This window comes from Thunnus maccoyii, chromosome 24 (assembly GCF_910596095.1).
Source record: "Thunnus maccoyii chromosome 24, fThuMac1.1, whole genome shotgun sequence".
Classification (NCBI taxonomy): Eukaryota; Metazoa; Chordata; class Actinopteri; order Scombriformes; family Scombridae; genus Thunnus; species Thunnus maccoyii.
The window spans coordinates 7787183-7801284 of NC_056556.1; the positions used below are offsets into that span (position 1 = coordinate 7787183).

Below are 14102 nucleotides of genomic sequence, written 5' to 3' on the forward strand. Positions count from 1 at the left end.
GTGACATGTTGTGACTTCTATCTGCAGGCTGTATTTGTAGTCTATTAGGCTGTATCTGATGATGTAGCAGAGACTACAGCTTTATGTGTGTTGAGAAATTATAGAATTTTAGCACTCAAGACCTTGATATCAGGCTAATTTTGATGTCTTTTCACTTAACAAGTAGAAATTCATATTTTATTTTACTCACTGTTTTACGGCAACTACCACAGCTTGAGGCTGAAGCCAAAGCTGAAGTACTTTATAGTGATGCTGGCTCCAGTTGACTCCCATTCAAAAGGCATTAACTTCTTAGAAACTTAGAAATAATAAGTCAATCGTTTTTTTCAACGAGTCATTGTGGTCTCAGTCGCTAAATTTGGGCCTTTGGAAGTCAGGTTGCATCACGCACATAAGGAGAACCTTCACAGATGTTCTTGTCTCTAATCTCAAACATGCACACATTACAAGATTTGAAAATAATGGCGCATCACACACTACAGGATATTATTGAGATTATCGTACCAGAGGGCACAACGCACCACCTCACGTGATCTCATGGGGAAGATGTAAACAAAATAGAGACTGACATGTTGCGACAACTCGATTTAGTAATGCTTTGCAGTGAGAAAAAAACAAAAGCAGAAATGAGTGGGTGAAAAAATGGTTCAGGAGACGACTGTCAACATGAGTTGTCCGTCTCCATGTAGACCTGACTATCTCATTGGCTATTGTGGTCCCCGCTCAGAAAGTAGTGACATAATCATCCAGATTTTAAATCCTAAATATGAAACATGTTTGAATTATCAGGGCAGCCAAAGGTCAAAGACCACATTTCTCCTCAGATTGTCAGGAGGGGTGAATCAGGAATAGGCTACCCAAAACTCCTATAGTCTGAGCCCAGCTTAAGCTAGCGTTCCCTTCAGTCCGAGGTAGCGGGATGTGTTTCCACAGCATGAAAGACAACACCCCGCACTCCTTATTTGGTTCCAAACGGAAAAGATGGGGCCGCCATAAGCTGCAAGTCTGGGCTTCAAACAGGCTCCAATGCAAACCAATTGGTGACAACACCTCACTACGTCCATCTTAATATACAGTCTATGGTAACATTTCTTTATCTGTATGGTGGACTGCGGCGAAACACGAGAAACGATACACTCCTATACTCTACTAATGACAAACTGTCAGGTTGCTCATGTCTTGTTGACACAGTGCTGTCTAACTACATCGTTTCAGTGTTTCCATACATGTTACCCAGTCAGTTGATGATTTCCAGCGCTTACAACAACAGTGCTTGGGGTCTTGAGGAGGAGTTTAAAGCCATTCAAAAATGTTAAATTTGACTGTTCTAGGCCAAGTTAGAATAAAGGGACTACCAGAATTATATTCCTCACATTGCGGCACAGGTTTTGAAACAGCATTTAGACATGAAATGCAGATTTACATACTGTTTGGGATGTCAAATATCTGTGTTTGCCAGAGTTTCACCATAAAGCCAACATATTTACACATAACTCCAATGAACTTTAATGTGCTCTCTAGGTGGCAGTATACAAAACATGGCAACGCTAACCTCTTTTCAACTCTGGAATGAAACCTTAACATGTTTAAATGAATAAAATATGAACAAATCTTAACATAATTGAACTTACTTTGCTGTTTAGGTTCCTTTTTCAGTTCCACATTGAGCCCCAAAGTTGTCCTTTACTTCAACTTAAACTAACACACAGGACTGTAGATTCACATATTAAAATGTTGGAGGTGTGCAAATTGGTTCTTGACCCACAAACTTCTTCTCTGTGTCCTTATGCAGAGTTGTAGACGTGCATTTTGGCTTTTAAGGTCAATTGACACACCAAAAACGGTCCGTGTTAATGGATAAATCCTGCAAGTTCGATATGGTGCTCACATGGTTCTTTGAAAGCTCAGCACATCAGCAAAATCAGCCACTGTTTATGATATTTACCGGTTTCAATTAGCAGAAAATGTAACCTTTTTTCTTCCTGTTGGCTCTTAGACTCGCCCGAAGAACCGCATGAACTATGCATAAAAATAACAGGATTTATCTGTTAAATATTTTACACTTCAGTCAGCCATGTGGAGCCAGGACACAGCCGTGCTAGACTGTTGTTCTCGTTCTGTTTTGTTATTTGACCTACTGTACCACTGCAAAGCACATGGCAACCACTGATGTTTGCATTCATGTCTCTGTCATGTGTTTTGTCATATTTCCCCATTCCCGCTGAACACACAAGCGAGTGAAATACAAACTGTGATACAGGATTATAGGGGAAGGAGAGCAGGGGTGGGGGGGTAGATGGAGAGTGGCAGAAACAGAGAAAGACAGATGAGGACAGGGGCAGACTTAAAGAGCAAGGGGCAGGTAAAAAAAGAAAAAGGAAGAAAAAAAAAGAGAGGCAGAAAGGAGAGCGGGAACAAGAAGCAGGGAAAGAGAAGCAGAGTGAGTTGTGTCAAATGGATAAATGTCAGCGGGAGCTTCATCGTCCGTCTGAGCTGAGCTCTCCCTCCCAAAATGCCATGTGTAAATCGCGTTGCCGGGGCCCTCGGCCAGCCTCCCCTCGCACTGTAATGAGATTACAGACCTCTACAACACTCTGTGTGTGTGTGTGAGACAGAGGGAGAATACTATTGAGCCTGCGTGGAAGTGTACAATTTCGATGGCTTACACGGAGCGGGCGAATAAGCGGCATTACTCACCCCACCAAACAAGACATATCAAGGAAGATTTGGCTACTTATTTATCACTCCACAGACACACAGTGGACTTTTTTTCACCCCTTTTTTACTTACAGCACATGTGCTGCATAAAGGAAGTCCATTTATCTGTTTATCAATGTGAGTCAGTATCATATCCCTCCTGCTTGTCACATGTCAGGATGAACATTTTACACTATTTGACAGTTTATAATCTCAGAGAACAACTTGTGTACAAGTCCTTATTGTATCATAGAGCGACCATAAAGTCATTTTGTTTGTAACACAAACACAGTGGTTAATAATACAGGGGCTGCAATAGAATTATGGTGATATTGCAAGAGATTAAAATATCATTAAGTGTGATAAGTTTGCTATAAAGTCATTATTAAAGCATATTTTATGTCCCTGTAGAAGTTGAACAGAATTATATTTTCCCCTGCTAGTCTAATGCTTCATCCTGCATCTCATTATGATTAAATATTTACACTGTAGAACAATATAGCAGCCTATTAATACTGTTTACAGCTCCTGTTTGTGAGCACATGATGTTTACACCACGGCTTCTCCTCTCAGACTACCCTTTCAGACCTTCTTCCAAATCTAATATACCCATCCATAAATAGCTCACCTATCGAGCCCATATTTGGCTTGAGTGACGTGGCACCGGAGCCAATCCCGCCCGCTGAATCTGCCTAACCCCGCCTCTCCACGCTCCATCGCCGCTCTAACAACTCCTAAACCGCCCATTTGCCTTAAATGGACAAGCAGAGGGAGTTGATTGACAAATCAAACCACCCCCCTTCATTTATGGGAGCTCCTCCCCTCCTCTGGCTCCCTATCACTGTCTATTTTGGCAACACGGATACGCATGGAGCCTCCATCACCTCCAGTCTCTTTTACGCACCGAGTCCGATAATGCGCGCAGGTAAAGGGACCCTAATCGCTACATTTCCAGCCGCTATACTGAGCAATTAATCTCCTCTTATGGACTAATATGAAAGAAGTGGATGTAGAGGTCTGACACAGCCAAGAGAGGAGGCATATTTCTTGTGGATCATTTTTGTTTTCCATAACCGAGCGTCAGCATGGATGTCTTGGCGAACCACAGTATCTTTCAGGAACTTCAGCTCGTTCACGACACCGGCTACTTCTCTGCCATGCCTTCGCTGGAGGAAAACTGGCAGCAGGTATGTCTCAACTTTCCCATTAAAGCCGAGGCACATCCAGCTTCTTTTTTTTTTTTTTTTTACCACGCAGTCCGCTCGCTGATGGGGTTGTGATCACACGCGCTCGGGATGCAGGCGTCAACTTTTCCCCCGCAAAGCATGGATGTGTAGTTCAGGGACAAATGAGGGGATGAAATGCTTTATATCACTCAATATATCTGACAATTTTTTAAGAGATGGCAAAGTGGATGAGATGCACGCCGCGGCGCGTAATAAAGCTGTCAAATGCGATTTGGGAAGATGAAGATCCGAATCCCATCATAGAGACGGAATTGGTCGTGAATAATACATCTGCATCACTCAGATTACCGAGTTGTTAACCCCCCCCCCTACATGAAGAGAAGTCCCCCTTCTCTTATTCATAATAGATATCCTAACATGTCTGTCTTTGTACTGTCTTTAAATGCATTGGTGGAAGCAAAAAAATATGTGCGATGGCAGAGTGCACCATGCAGGAAAAGAATCATCTGCATGTTCGCTTTCACATTTTACCCCCCCACCCTCCCCCGACTCACACACACACACACACACACACACACACACTTCCTCCATCCAAGTTCAGTAGATGAATATGGAGAAACGGGTATCCACGCGACCACATGGTGATGGATGCGTGGGGAGACTCACCGGCACTTTACACGGCCATTACTGCTCTTAGATATTCCTCACACACTATATCCTGTCTCTCTTTTCTCTCTCTCTCTCTCTCTCTCTGTGTGTGTGTGTGTGTGTGCAGACATTTTAACAGTTAAAACTGTTTTTTGGTACTTGTAGACATGCTGTCTTGGAACATTTTAGGGGCTTGTAATGAATTCTTCAGGAAATGCTTGAAATTTGGCACTTTCTTAAGAGCAAATCTGAGTTTTTTGGTGTAATTTTCCTTTACTATACAAACGCTGCACCTTTCACGCATATGAGCACCATCTTTTGCATCTTTTCAAGCCCAGATAAGGGCCACGTTCCCGTCAGCCCACCTGCATCGCTGCTACTGCTGCTGCTGCTGCTGCTGGTGGTGATGATGATGCTTTCCATGCTGCACTTGACTGACCAGGAAAGAAAAAAAAAAATCATTGCATGGAAATTTGATGCCGGTATTGTTCATGCAATGGGAGCTTCAGCTTTTCCCCACTTCTCTGCTCCATGCGTAAAGGGAGAGGAGGAGGAGGAGGAGGAGGAGGAGGAGGGGGAAGAGGAGGAGGGGAATGACAGGGGGGGAGAGATGGAGAGAGAGAGAGAGAAGCCGGTGCGTGACCGCCGGATCCATTCGTTGTGGCCAAGCAGCCTAATTGGCATCCTACTGTTTGCCACCGACGCATCTTTTCATAACAAGTCTCCAACTCCCTGCCTTCACTGTCAGTGGATTTTAAATTGCACAGGCCTACGTGCACCATATGCAGTGCATGTCTTCTCCTGTTTCTCACCCACAGCCCTGCATATCAAAATCAATACCTAATGCAAATGGAAGAGAGCTGCATGTGTAGGCAAAAGGCTGGGAAAGCTCTTATCTGTGGAGAGTGGAAATGTCAGTTTTCTTTGACTGTCTGCAGCTTATTCTCCCCAAGACAACGTCCATTTTGGAATGAAAGAAAATCATCATGAACTGTCCCTTAAATGTAGAGGATCTGCATATTGCGTATTCCGCTATTATACTGTATGATAACATGACATTTAAACACATGGGATATCTGATTTTACAGAAAACTCTTTATCAGTTAAGAGATAGACTATTCAGGAACAGAAATGTCACAAGTTTTGTCCCTGATAGCATCTATAGATCACCAGAGATGTGAGATGACACGCTTCCTGCACCTTTAGCTACTTTTGCTATTCACAAAGTCTTATGTTTCATCTTTTCATTGCATAAAGATACATATTTTTACAATAATATTGATACAAAACAGGAGGAGTATGAATAACAACACTAAAAAGTGGAAAAATTACCATTTAGATTTCTGTCTTTTTCTCTTTTTTGTGTCCCATTACAAGTCACTGGGGGTAAATATCAAAGTTTTTTTTTGGAAAACAACCCTTATTTTTATGAGCACAAGGATTATGACTTGCCCCACAACAACAAAATGCAGAGATGTTCTTGGCAAAGCGAGCCTTGTGTTCATTGTAGCGACATGAAGATGCCACCGAGTCCCCCCTGAATACAGAAATTATGAGTTGTGGCTCGCCTTAAAAGCTCTGTGTCCAGCCGAGACCCGTGATTTGAGCAATCCCCTCTGTATTTCAGGCACAATTTAGAATTTGATGCTTTTATGGGGTCTGATGCTGAGATAGGAGGCCGTTGTTGTCGGCCCCTAAATGGCTCCCTGAGATGCGATGGCAAGAATGATGACTGTGTCCCGTGTTGGTGTCTGTGAGGCATGATTCAGCCGCTTATAGGGGGATGGGGAGTAGAAAAGGAAGAAAGTGTTTTTGGAGGTCTGCAGATGGTACATTTGAGGCTGCTATTTGTTCCATTATTGAACCTACCAGTGCCAAACTGAACTGTGTTGTCTCGCTTCCAAATCCCAGTACAGTTGGTTGTTCAGAGTTGGAACAAACAGCAGGACTGAGCCGGATTTGGAACAAGCAGAGCCGGTCAGAACTTACTCGTTATTTGTGGAACCCAATTTCCCTCAAAGCAAAGTGTACACGTGCTATTTTGCATCTTTATACCAACAGAAAGCCTTGTCATCTTGGCTGCAATTTTGCAGTGTTTGTTATGCTCTTTTGTAAACTGGCCTTCGCTCTGATAAAGCCTCATTTGGCTCACTGTCAAACATTCATCACCATCTTTGGAGCGTTTACACGCTAAAAAAAAAAGACAAAACATCTGGATTGGATTTTCGGCTCATATTATAGATTTTTTTCAACTGTCTTCAGACTCTGCTGATGACATGCCCTCATCCACAGCACTTGACCCTGATGGATAGGATGTAACAGGACACCACAAATGGCTGTCTGTCATTGACCTCAGGACACACTCTATACCTTCCAACACATACATTATCCCTTAGGGGTTCAACACACACACACACACACAGACGTAGACTGAGTGCCTGATGCCTACCCAAGCGAAATGTCTGTATGTTGCTGCACAGTGCATTATAGACTTCTATATGTGGATGTGTACAGATTGTACGTCGCTTTGATGTTTCTAAATGTGGAAGGAGCAGCAGGGTGCCCCGGTGCGACCTCCATATGCAAGCCCCGCGTGCTCAAATGCATCCACTTACATTAACTTCTGGCTTGAGACTTCGACAGCACGCACATTTCCCAGGCAGCAGCAGCAGCAGCAGCAGCAGCAACAGCAGCTCCGTCTGGGGGGGTGGGGGGGGGACGTGCGTAGAGGTGGTGGAAGTTGCCGAGCACGCACATTCTCCCCGCTGCAGGGTTTCGCATTTCACAGTCCGGTGGGCTTGAACCCCCCCAGGAGCGACGAGCACACGCGGATACGGTCAGAGAAGAGGAGGGTAGAGGGGCATGGTGTCCCGAAGAACAGGAGGAAGAGGCAGGGATGCAGATATACCCCCTTTTGCAAACACATGTGCTGGCTTGGCTTGACTAGGTTTGACTTGGCACAGCAGGGATTTGCATCTCCATTACAACAAGCATGAAAGTGTGTCTTTAACTGATGACGCACTTGTCTTGAGTCAATGACGTTTAAAGACAGTGCCCTTCTTAGCACTGTTTACTGTTGCACTGTGCAACAGTTGTTGGTAGCCAGCTACTTATCATCATGGATTTTAGATCTACCGCTTCCAGCTTGAAAAATGGAGACAGGATGAGGTTTGGGTTTAGAAGAGGAAGCTACCTTTCGACTTTTGAAGAAAACTGGCAACAGAAAGAAGAAGAAAAATCAATATGATGCTTGCTTACAAGTATAGCCTGGTATGTAAATAAGCTTCTTTGTCATCATCATCAGGATTCTGTTATATCTGCTCCCCAGAGGCAAAAGCATCTCCAGACTGGGCTGCTAAAGTTGTGATCAGGACCAGAGAGCTACATCGTCATGGTGACCCCTCTGTCAACCTCTGGGAGGGGTGAAGAGAGGAGAGGAGACAGCGCAAAAAAAAAAAAAAAAAAAAAAACAGAGGGAGAAATAGAGATGAAGAGCAGGATGTGCAAGCAAACTGTGAATATGAGAATCAATGTGCGTATATATATATATGTGTGTGAGCGCAAATCCATATGCAGCCGTGTCTGCGTACGTGCACAGCCGGTGCGTATGTGTGTCAGTATGTTATGTAATCCTCAGTAGGCCACAGCTGCTTTCTCACACACAGCAGGCATGCTGGGGATCGCAGCCAACTGGCCCCCTCCTTCCTGTCTCCATCTTCCTCCATCCCTCGTTCTTCCTTTCTCCCTGTCTCCCCCACCCTCCCTCCCTCCCCCCCCTCCCAGTTTTTTCCTCTTATAGAATTAGCACAGTATGGATTTTTGATCTCTGCAGAGCTGTTGTGTAAGCTCAGGACTCGTGCGTTTTCCCCCACGCCGTACGCTGCTCACTTCTGTTATAACACAGCGTGGCTGCCAGGTAACAATGCACTCCAAGTCACTTTTTCACTTCGCAGAGCACCTGCAATGAGAATGAATGAGTTTAGATATCTGAATCATGTATTGCCTGCCAGGCTAAGAAGCTAAAATACACCATCCAGTTTAAAAACACACCTCATATGGTCTCTGCAGCCTTTTTACTCGCCGCAATTTAATGTAATTTTATGCAAATTAAAATTAAATCAATCTTGTAACGGGCACAGTTCAGTATTCTGCACGCAGGGGGAGGAAGGACAAACTGGGACTTAATCTTACTTGTCTCAAAAGAGCTCCTGGTAGTGCCTCGGTTGCACGCCTGTGGTTTTATTAAAATGTCACATCAACTGTAAGTATGAGACGTGGAATTCCTGAAATCAGGTTTGGACGCTCTCCAAAGAAAAATTTAGTTAATTCCCTTTTAGTTTAACTGACGTTTGGTCCCGTTTACACAAAGCCTCTGAAAACGTGATGGATGGTAGAAGAGCAGCAGTGTGGTCTCATCCCAGACATGACTCCAGAGTCACTTTTAATTAGTCATACAATACACCAGCACTCTTTTATCATTGCAGTTAATGTCCAGACATCCTCGAAGTATTCCGACAAGCCCGTGCTACCTCATGATGCTCAGATGTCGAATATGAAATTGATTTCTCGCAACGTTGCTTTGCTCGCCTCTAACCCGATAGCAGTCAGAAGATCTTGAAGATGGATGCCACGTAGAATCTATTTGACACGGCCTGGCCCGTGACGCACCGAGGCATGAAAGGAAGCCTTTGTGCGGCGGTGCACAATGCAGCATCTCTGCTGGACGCTTTTAAGCGTTTTCAGTACACAAAGTTATTACTCAATGCATCGATTCTGAGAAAAAAAATGCTCTGTTTATGAGACTGTAATAAAAGAGCTATGAGTTTGTCCAATTAGTAGAAACAGATAAATGAGCTGTAACAGCAAAAACTCAATTTGGCTCCTGAGCAGCAGCAGTTATGTTAACTAGACGATGCTTGCTGTTTTCTAGCAGTCTTTACTTTAGGTTTGTGCATCTGTGTCTCCTCATTTAGTCATTTTACCTTTATTCTACAGGATGTTCTTTTGTGATCAGGAGAGTATTTTATGCATACATCCTCACATACAGGTGCGCAGGTTTATGTGTATGTTGTGTAATGAGAAGTGCGAACGACCCCCTGACCCAGTAACATCCATTCTGCTATAAGAGCGCTTAGTGAACTCTGCCACCTCTGTCTCATCACTCAGGCAGCTGAGAGGTGATTGCCAGTGATAGGTGCCTGCTACTGCTTTATGGGCGTTGATGAAAAGGTGGGAAGCGCTGATGAAAGAGAGGACGGTGGAGGAAGTATTCATTTGTCTGACGCTCTGGTGACTGGCTCGTCAGAGAGAGAGAGAGAGGGAGAGGGAGAGGAGGTGGTGTAGGAGAGGAGAGGAAAGGATGGGGGGAGGGAGGGAGAGGGAGCGTGGTGAACAACCACATCTTTATGTATGGCTTCCGTCTGCGAAACGCTCTGCCACCCCAGGTTTGATTAACAGTGAGAAGAGGAGCCAGTCATTTTTTTCGCCTCACACCAGCACACATGGCTTGGCAATGACTTTCACATCATTTGAGGCGAAATCGGGAAGCCGTTACAGCACCTTACAGTGATCCGACATGCTTCACTGCTGCCATCCGGCTTGGCAACCGCAGGGAGAAAAGAGAAAAGGAAGAGAAGTCTCAGGCACTCGTTTCATGATTTGGAATCACCACTGACTCTCTCTCTCTCTCTCTCACTTTCTCTGACAAATTCTGAGAAGACAGTTTTGACGAAGGCACAGCTGCCTTGTCTGATGTGCCCTGCTCTAACCCCTATTTAAAGTCAGTGTCTCTGCAGAAAAGTTGAACTTAGGAGAGTTATGCAATCACAATTTGGCACAAAGCTGATTAAAGGCCCTCTTACGCCAAGCATGTCACAAATAAATGGCACAAAACTACCGGTGAAATTGTTGCAATCAGAAGTATTCGTGCAGTTATTTCAATGAAGTTTCTTACCACCAAAGGACAAGATTACGCTGAGCCAGTCTTGCAGACATTACATTGGAGAAGAGCCACTTTATGTTTATTTTATTTAAGAAGGGACAGGGCATATAAATTAACATGAGCACTTGGGTCCATCATGCTAAATTTAGCCATACAGGCTAATTTTCAGACCCTGGCAGGTTGATGGCATATAAAAAAACACTAAAAGAAAACATACAAGAACACATAATCATAGACAAATACTAAAACAATGTCATAACCACTACTCCAGATTATGACAGCATGTTTATGTTTATGTTGTGGTAAAATAGATTTGTAGAAAGAGTTAAGAGATGTAATGGTCCTTAGTTCTGTGGGTTTAGTGTCCCAGGTATGTGCTGCTTGATAGGTAAAGGCTGAATGCCCAAAGGTGATTTTTCTACGTCGTTTTTTACAATCTCCTGTGGCAGATGAGTTTTGATTATGTTTAATGAATTCATTGGGTGGAGGGGGGGTTGGGACTGTATCATCAGCATACATCTGACAAGTTACAGTAGATGGACAAACTTCAGGTAGGTCATTAATATACAAACTAAATAACAGAGGACCCAAAGTTGAACCTTGAGGTACACCAACATAATTATCAACCACTTGAGGTTTTATGGTCTACATGCTGCTTTCTGTCCGGAAGGTATGATGTTATCCATTTAATTAAATTAGGTGAAAAATTAAACTTTGATAACTTGGTAATTACAACCCCATGATTAACTGTATCAAAGTCTTTCTCTAAATCAAGGAAGACAGCCCCTACCACACCTCTCTTGTCCAATTTAACTTACAATTTTCACCTGATTTGAACACTGGTGTAATTATTGCAGTTTTTTCCAGGCACTTGGATACACTCCTTCATTAATGGACCAATTAACAATTTTTGAAATAGGAGGAATGTCTGCCTCCTTACTAGTTTAGATAAATACTGTGTCCATCCCATATACGTCATTTGCCCTTGAACAATTAAGAGAAGAAATAATCATATGCACTTTGGAGTTGGTCACTTCTCTAAAAGCCAGAATCTGAGCATCAGTATTCAGAGGAGTGACAGAATAATTTGATACAGGGATTTTTGTGGATGCACAAGTGTCTATTAATGTGTATTCTTATTGATGTAAACAATATGGTGATCGGCCACACTTGTTACGTTGCAGTGTAGCTGTTGCCATGTGTGACGTTGCTTGTCATAATTTGCTGAACAAAAAAGACCCTAAAACAAATAAATGCCACACTTGTTTCATTCATTGACAGGTAAAATAATCCCTCGACTGTATAAAGTCTTCAAGTATTACTCTGTTGTCTTGGTTACTTCCTCCTTATCTTCCCACTTGGTCCTCAACTTGTATAATTCTCCAGCCTGCTCACATATTTGTAAATCAATTCACTTTTGATAATAGGAACACATTCACATCATGTCGAGGCATTTTACAGTCGTCATTGGCTGTGACATACCGAGCGTTACATCCTATCTTACTGCCTACCTGTTGCTAGGCAGCCTTGGCAAGCAGGAAGCCCAGCTTTGGCCTATTTGTTTGTTTAGCTGTCAGTCTGGGAGACTAATCCCACCCCAAGGGACTCCTAGCCTTCCAGAAACCAGAGATCCAGCCATGTGGACCATCTCTCTCCAAAGATTGAGAGAGAGAAAGAGGGAGAAAGAGATGGAAGGGGAAAGAGAGACAAGGGCAATTTGCCCTGAGTAAACACCGCTGCTTGTTGTTGTCATTCGAAGCCAGTCATCAATCACAGCCCTAAGCTCTTGGTGGTGACAGCCGCAAGGACGCGCCGCGCTCTGAAGCCGGGTTGGATAGTTTATAAAGCTGGACAGTCATTGGTGAAGATCACAGCTGAAGCTCCGTTGTTGACTTTTCAGAAGAGATGTGTTAAAGTATTTTAAAAGGAATTTTGGCTCGAGATGGCATTCAGGGTGTCATCGAGTCCAGTGAAGATGTAATAATGCCAGCTTTGTGCGCTTGAGTTTTAACTGTATTATGTAAGCGCCAGCAGGTTTGGAAGTATGTATGCAATGATGTGTGTGTGTGCTCTTTGCATGCTAGCCACAAGCACTCAGCTGTGGTTGTCCAACATGTAAAGCTAGTGATGTTTTTCCACCTGCTTGCTGCTCAAAGCTGATCCAATGACACACTACGGGGCAGTAAAGATTCCTGCTTCTCTTCCTTCATCTTTCTTTATTCATATGTTGTCCTACTCCTTTGTATTCTTTAAGCATCATCACTCTTTTTCATTGTTTTTCATTATTTTCCCTCCTTTAAGTTAATTTACATGCTGGCTAATATGATATCCTGATGTATTTTTCATAATCTAACTATGAACTTTCATATTCCTCTAATAATGACAACATAACAGAGAGAAGAATTAGGTTTTGAGGTGTAAGGACAACGATTTTGTGCAAAAAAAAGGTCTTGTTAGGTCAGGCTCTGTTTTCTTCTTTTTCATTCCTTCTGTTTCTCAAAGTTGCTTCGCATCATTTGCTTAAAATTTCACTCCACCCTACCTGTTTTGGCAGAGTGAAACCAAGGGTGAGGACTCAGATGGGTGGTCAGACACAGATATTGTTGTTTTCAATTGTCAGCAGCTGATGGTAAATTCACTGGAAGATTAAACTGGGTCCCAAATTACCCTAAAGACACCGACATCTCCAGCCAGCTGGGTACGTCATGTAGTTTCAGTCATTCCAAGCCCCTGCAGGGCTAAGTTGTCTGAATAAGATACGACTTGTATCCTCAAAAGCAGGCAGATTCAACTTGAATTGGGATTAGCCTACATGTCAAGGCCTGAGAGCGCAATTTTTCATTATGAAAAATATTATTTTGACATGCACCTTTGAAAAAAACGGCCATATAAGTGTCAAAGTAGACAGACAGAGGGGGTGAGAAGATTTTGCACTCTGCTTAACTCTCCAAACGGCCTGGGAAGTGCCCTTCTGTGATTTAATGAGACCTGTGGGAAGAACCATTCATCAGCATGACAGCGCACCTCTGTTTCCCATTGTTCTGTTCTGGTATGTGAGGAGAGCAGTGTGTGTTTTAGCCTTAATGATGGGCTGGCAACCCTTTGATTAGATGAATCTCCTGGTGCTAATTAAGAATTGGCTGCCAAAAGACATCTGTGTTTACGTCTTCCTCCGTCTCTCTTTAACCATACTTGCATGTGAGTGCATGAGTTGCAGTTTGTGCGTTGTGTTAGTGTTGGCGATTTTGAGGGATTGTTTCTAAACTGGGAGTTTGGGTGGTGTCTTGCGGGCTGACATAAGTGTAGGGCCCATTTCAAAGAACAATGGCCCATTTCAAATATGACTGGATGCAAAGATTGTTTGTTGTTGTTCCTGAAAGTATAAGATTTTGCAGACAAAAATCAGCAGTGATTTCTTATCATCTGCATTGTTGTACGTGTTTGTGGTTGTTTTCATTCCTCAGAGTCACAAGCTCCCCTGAATGTGTGTGAGGGCAGCGGTATTATCTCAAAGTGGAGTCCTAGAAGACTTTTTTTTAAAAAAAACAAAACAAATAAGGAACAAATTGCTTTATTTTATGAAACTCCATCATAATTTTCACTATTATCCCCTCATGTTAAGTGCAAAA

General features: G+C 43.2%; 1 protein-coding gene across 1 annotated transcript in view; it reads left to right on the top strand.

Annotated features, from left to right (window-relative positions):
* Nucleotides 1–3511: 3511 nt before the first annotated feature.
* Nucleotides 3512–14102, top strand: part of klf7a (Kruppel-like factor 7a) — a 38565-nt gene continuing 27974 nt past the window's right edge. Inside the window, exon 1 of the mRNA XM_042405412.1 lies at nt 3512–3884. Coding sequence (XP_042261346.1) covers nt 3783–3884 — 102 coding nt within the window. The 5' untranslated portion in view covers nt 3512–3782. The remainder of the gene's footprint in view (nt 3885–14102) is intronic.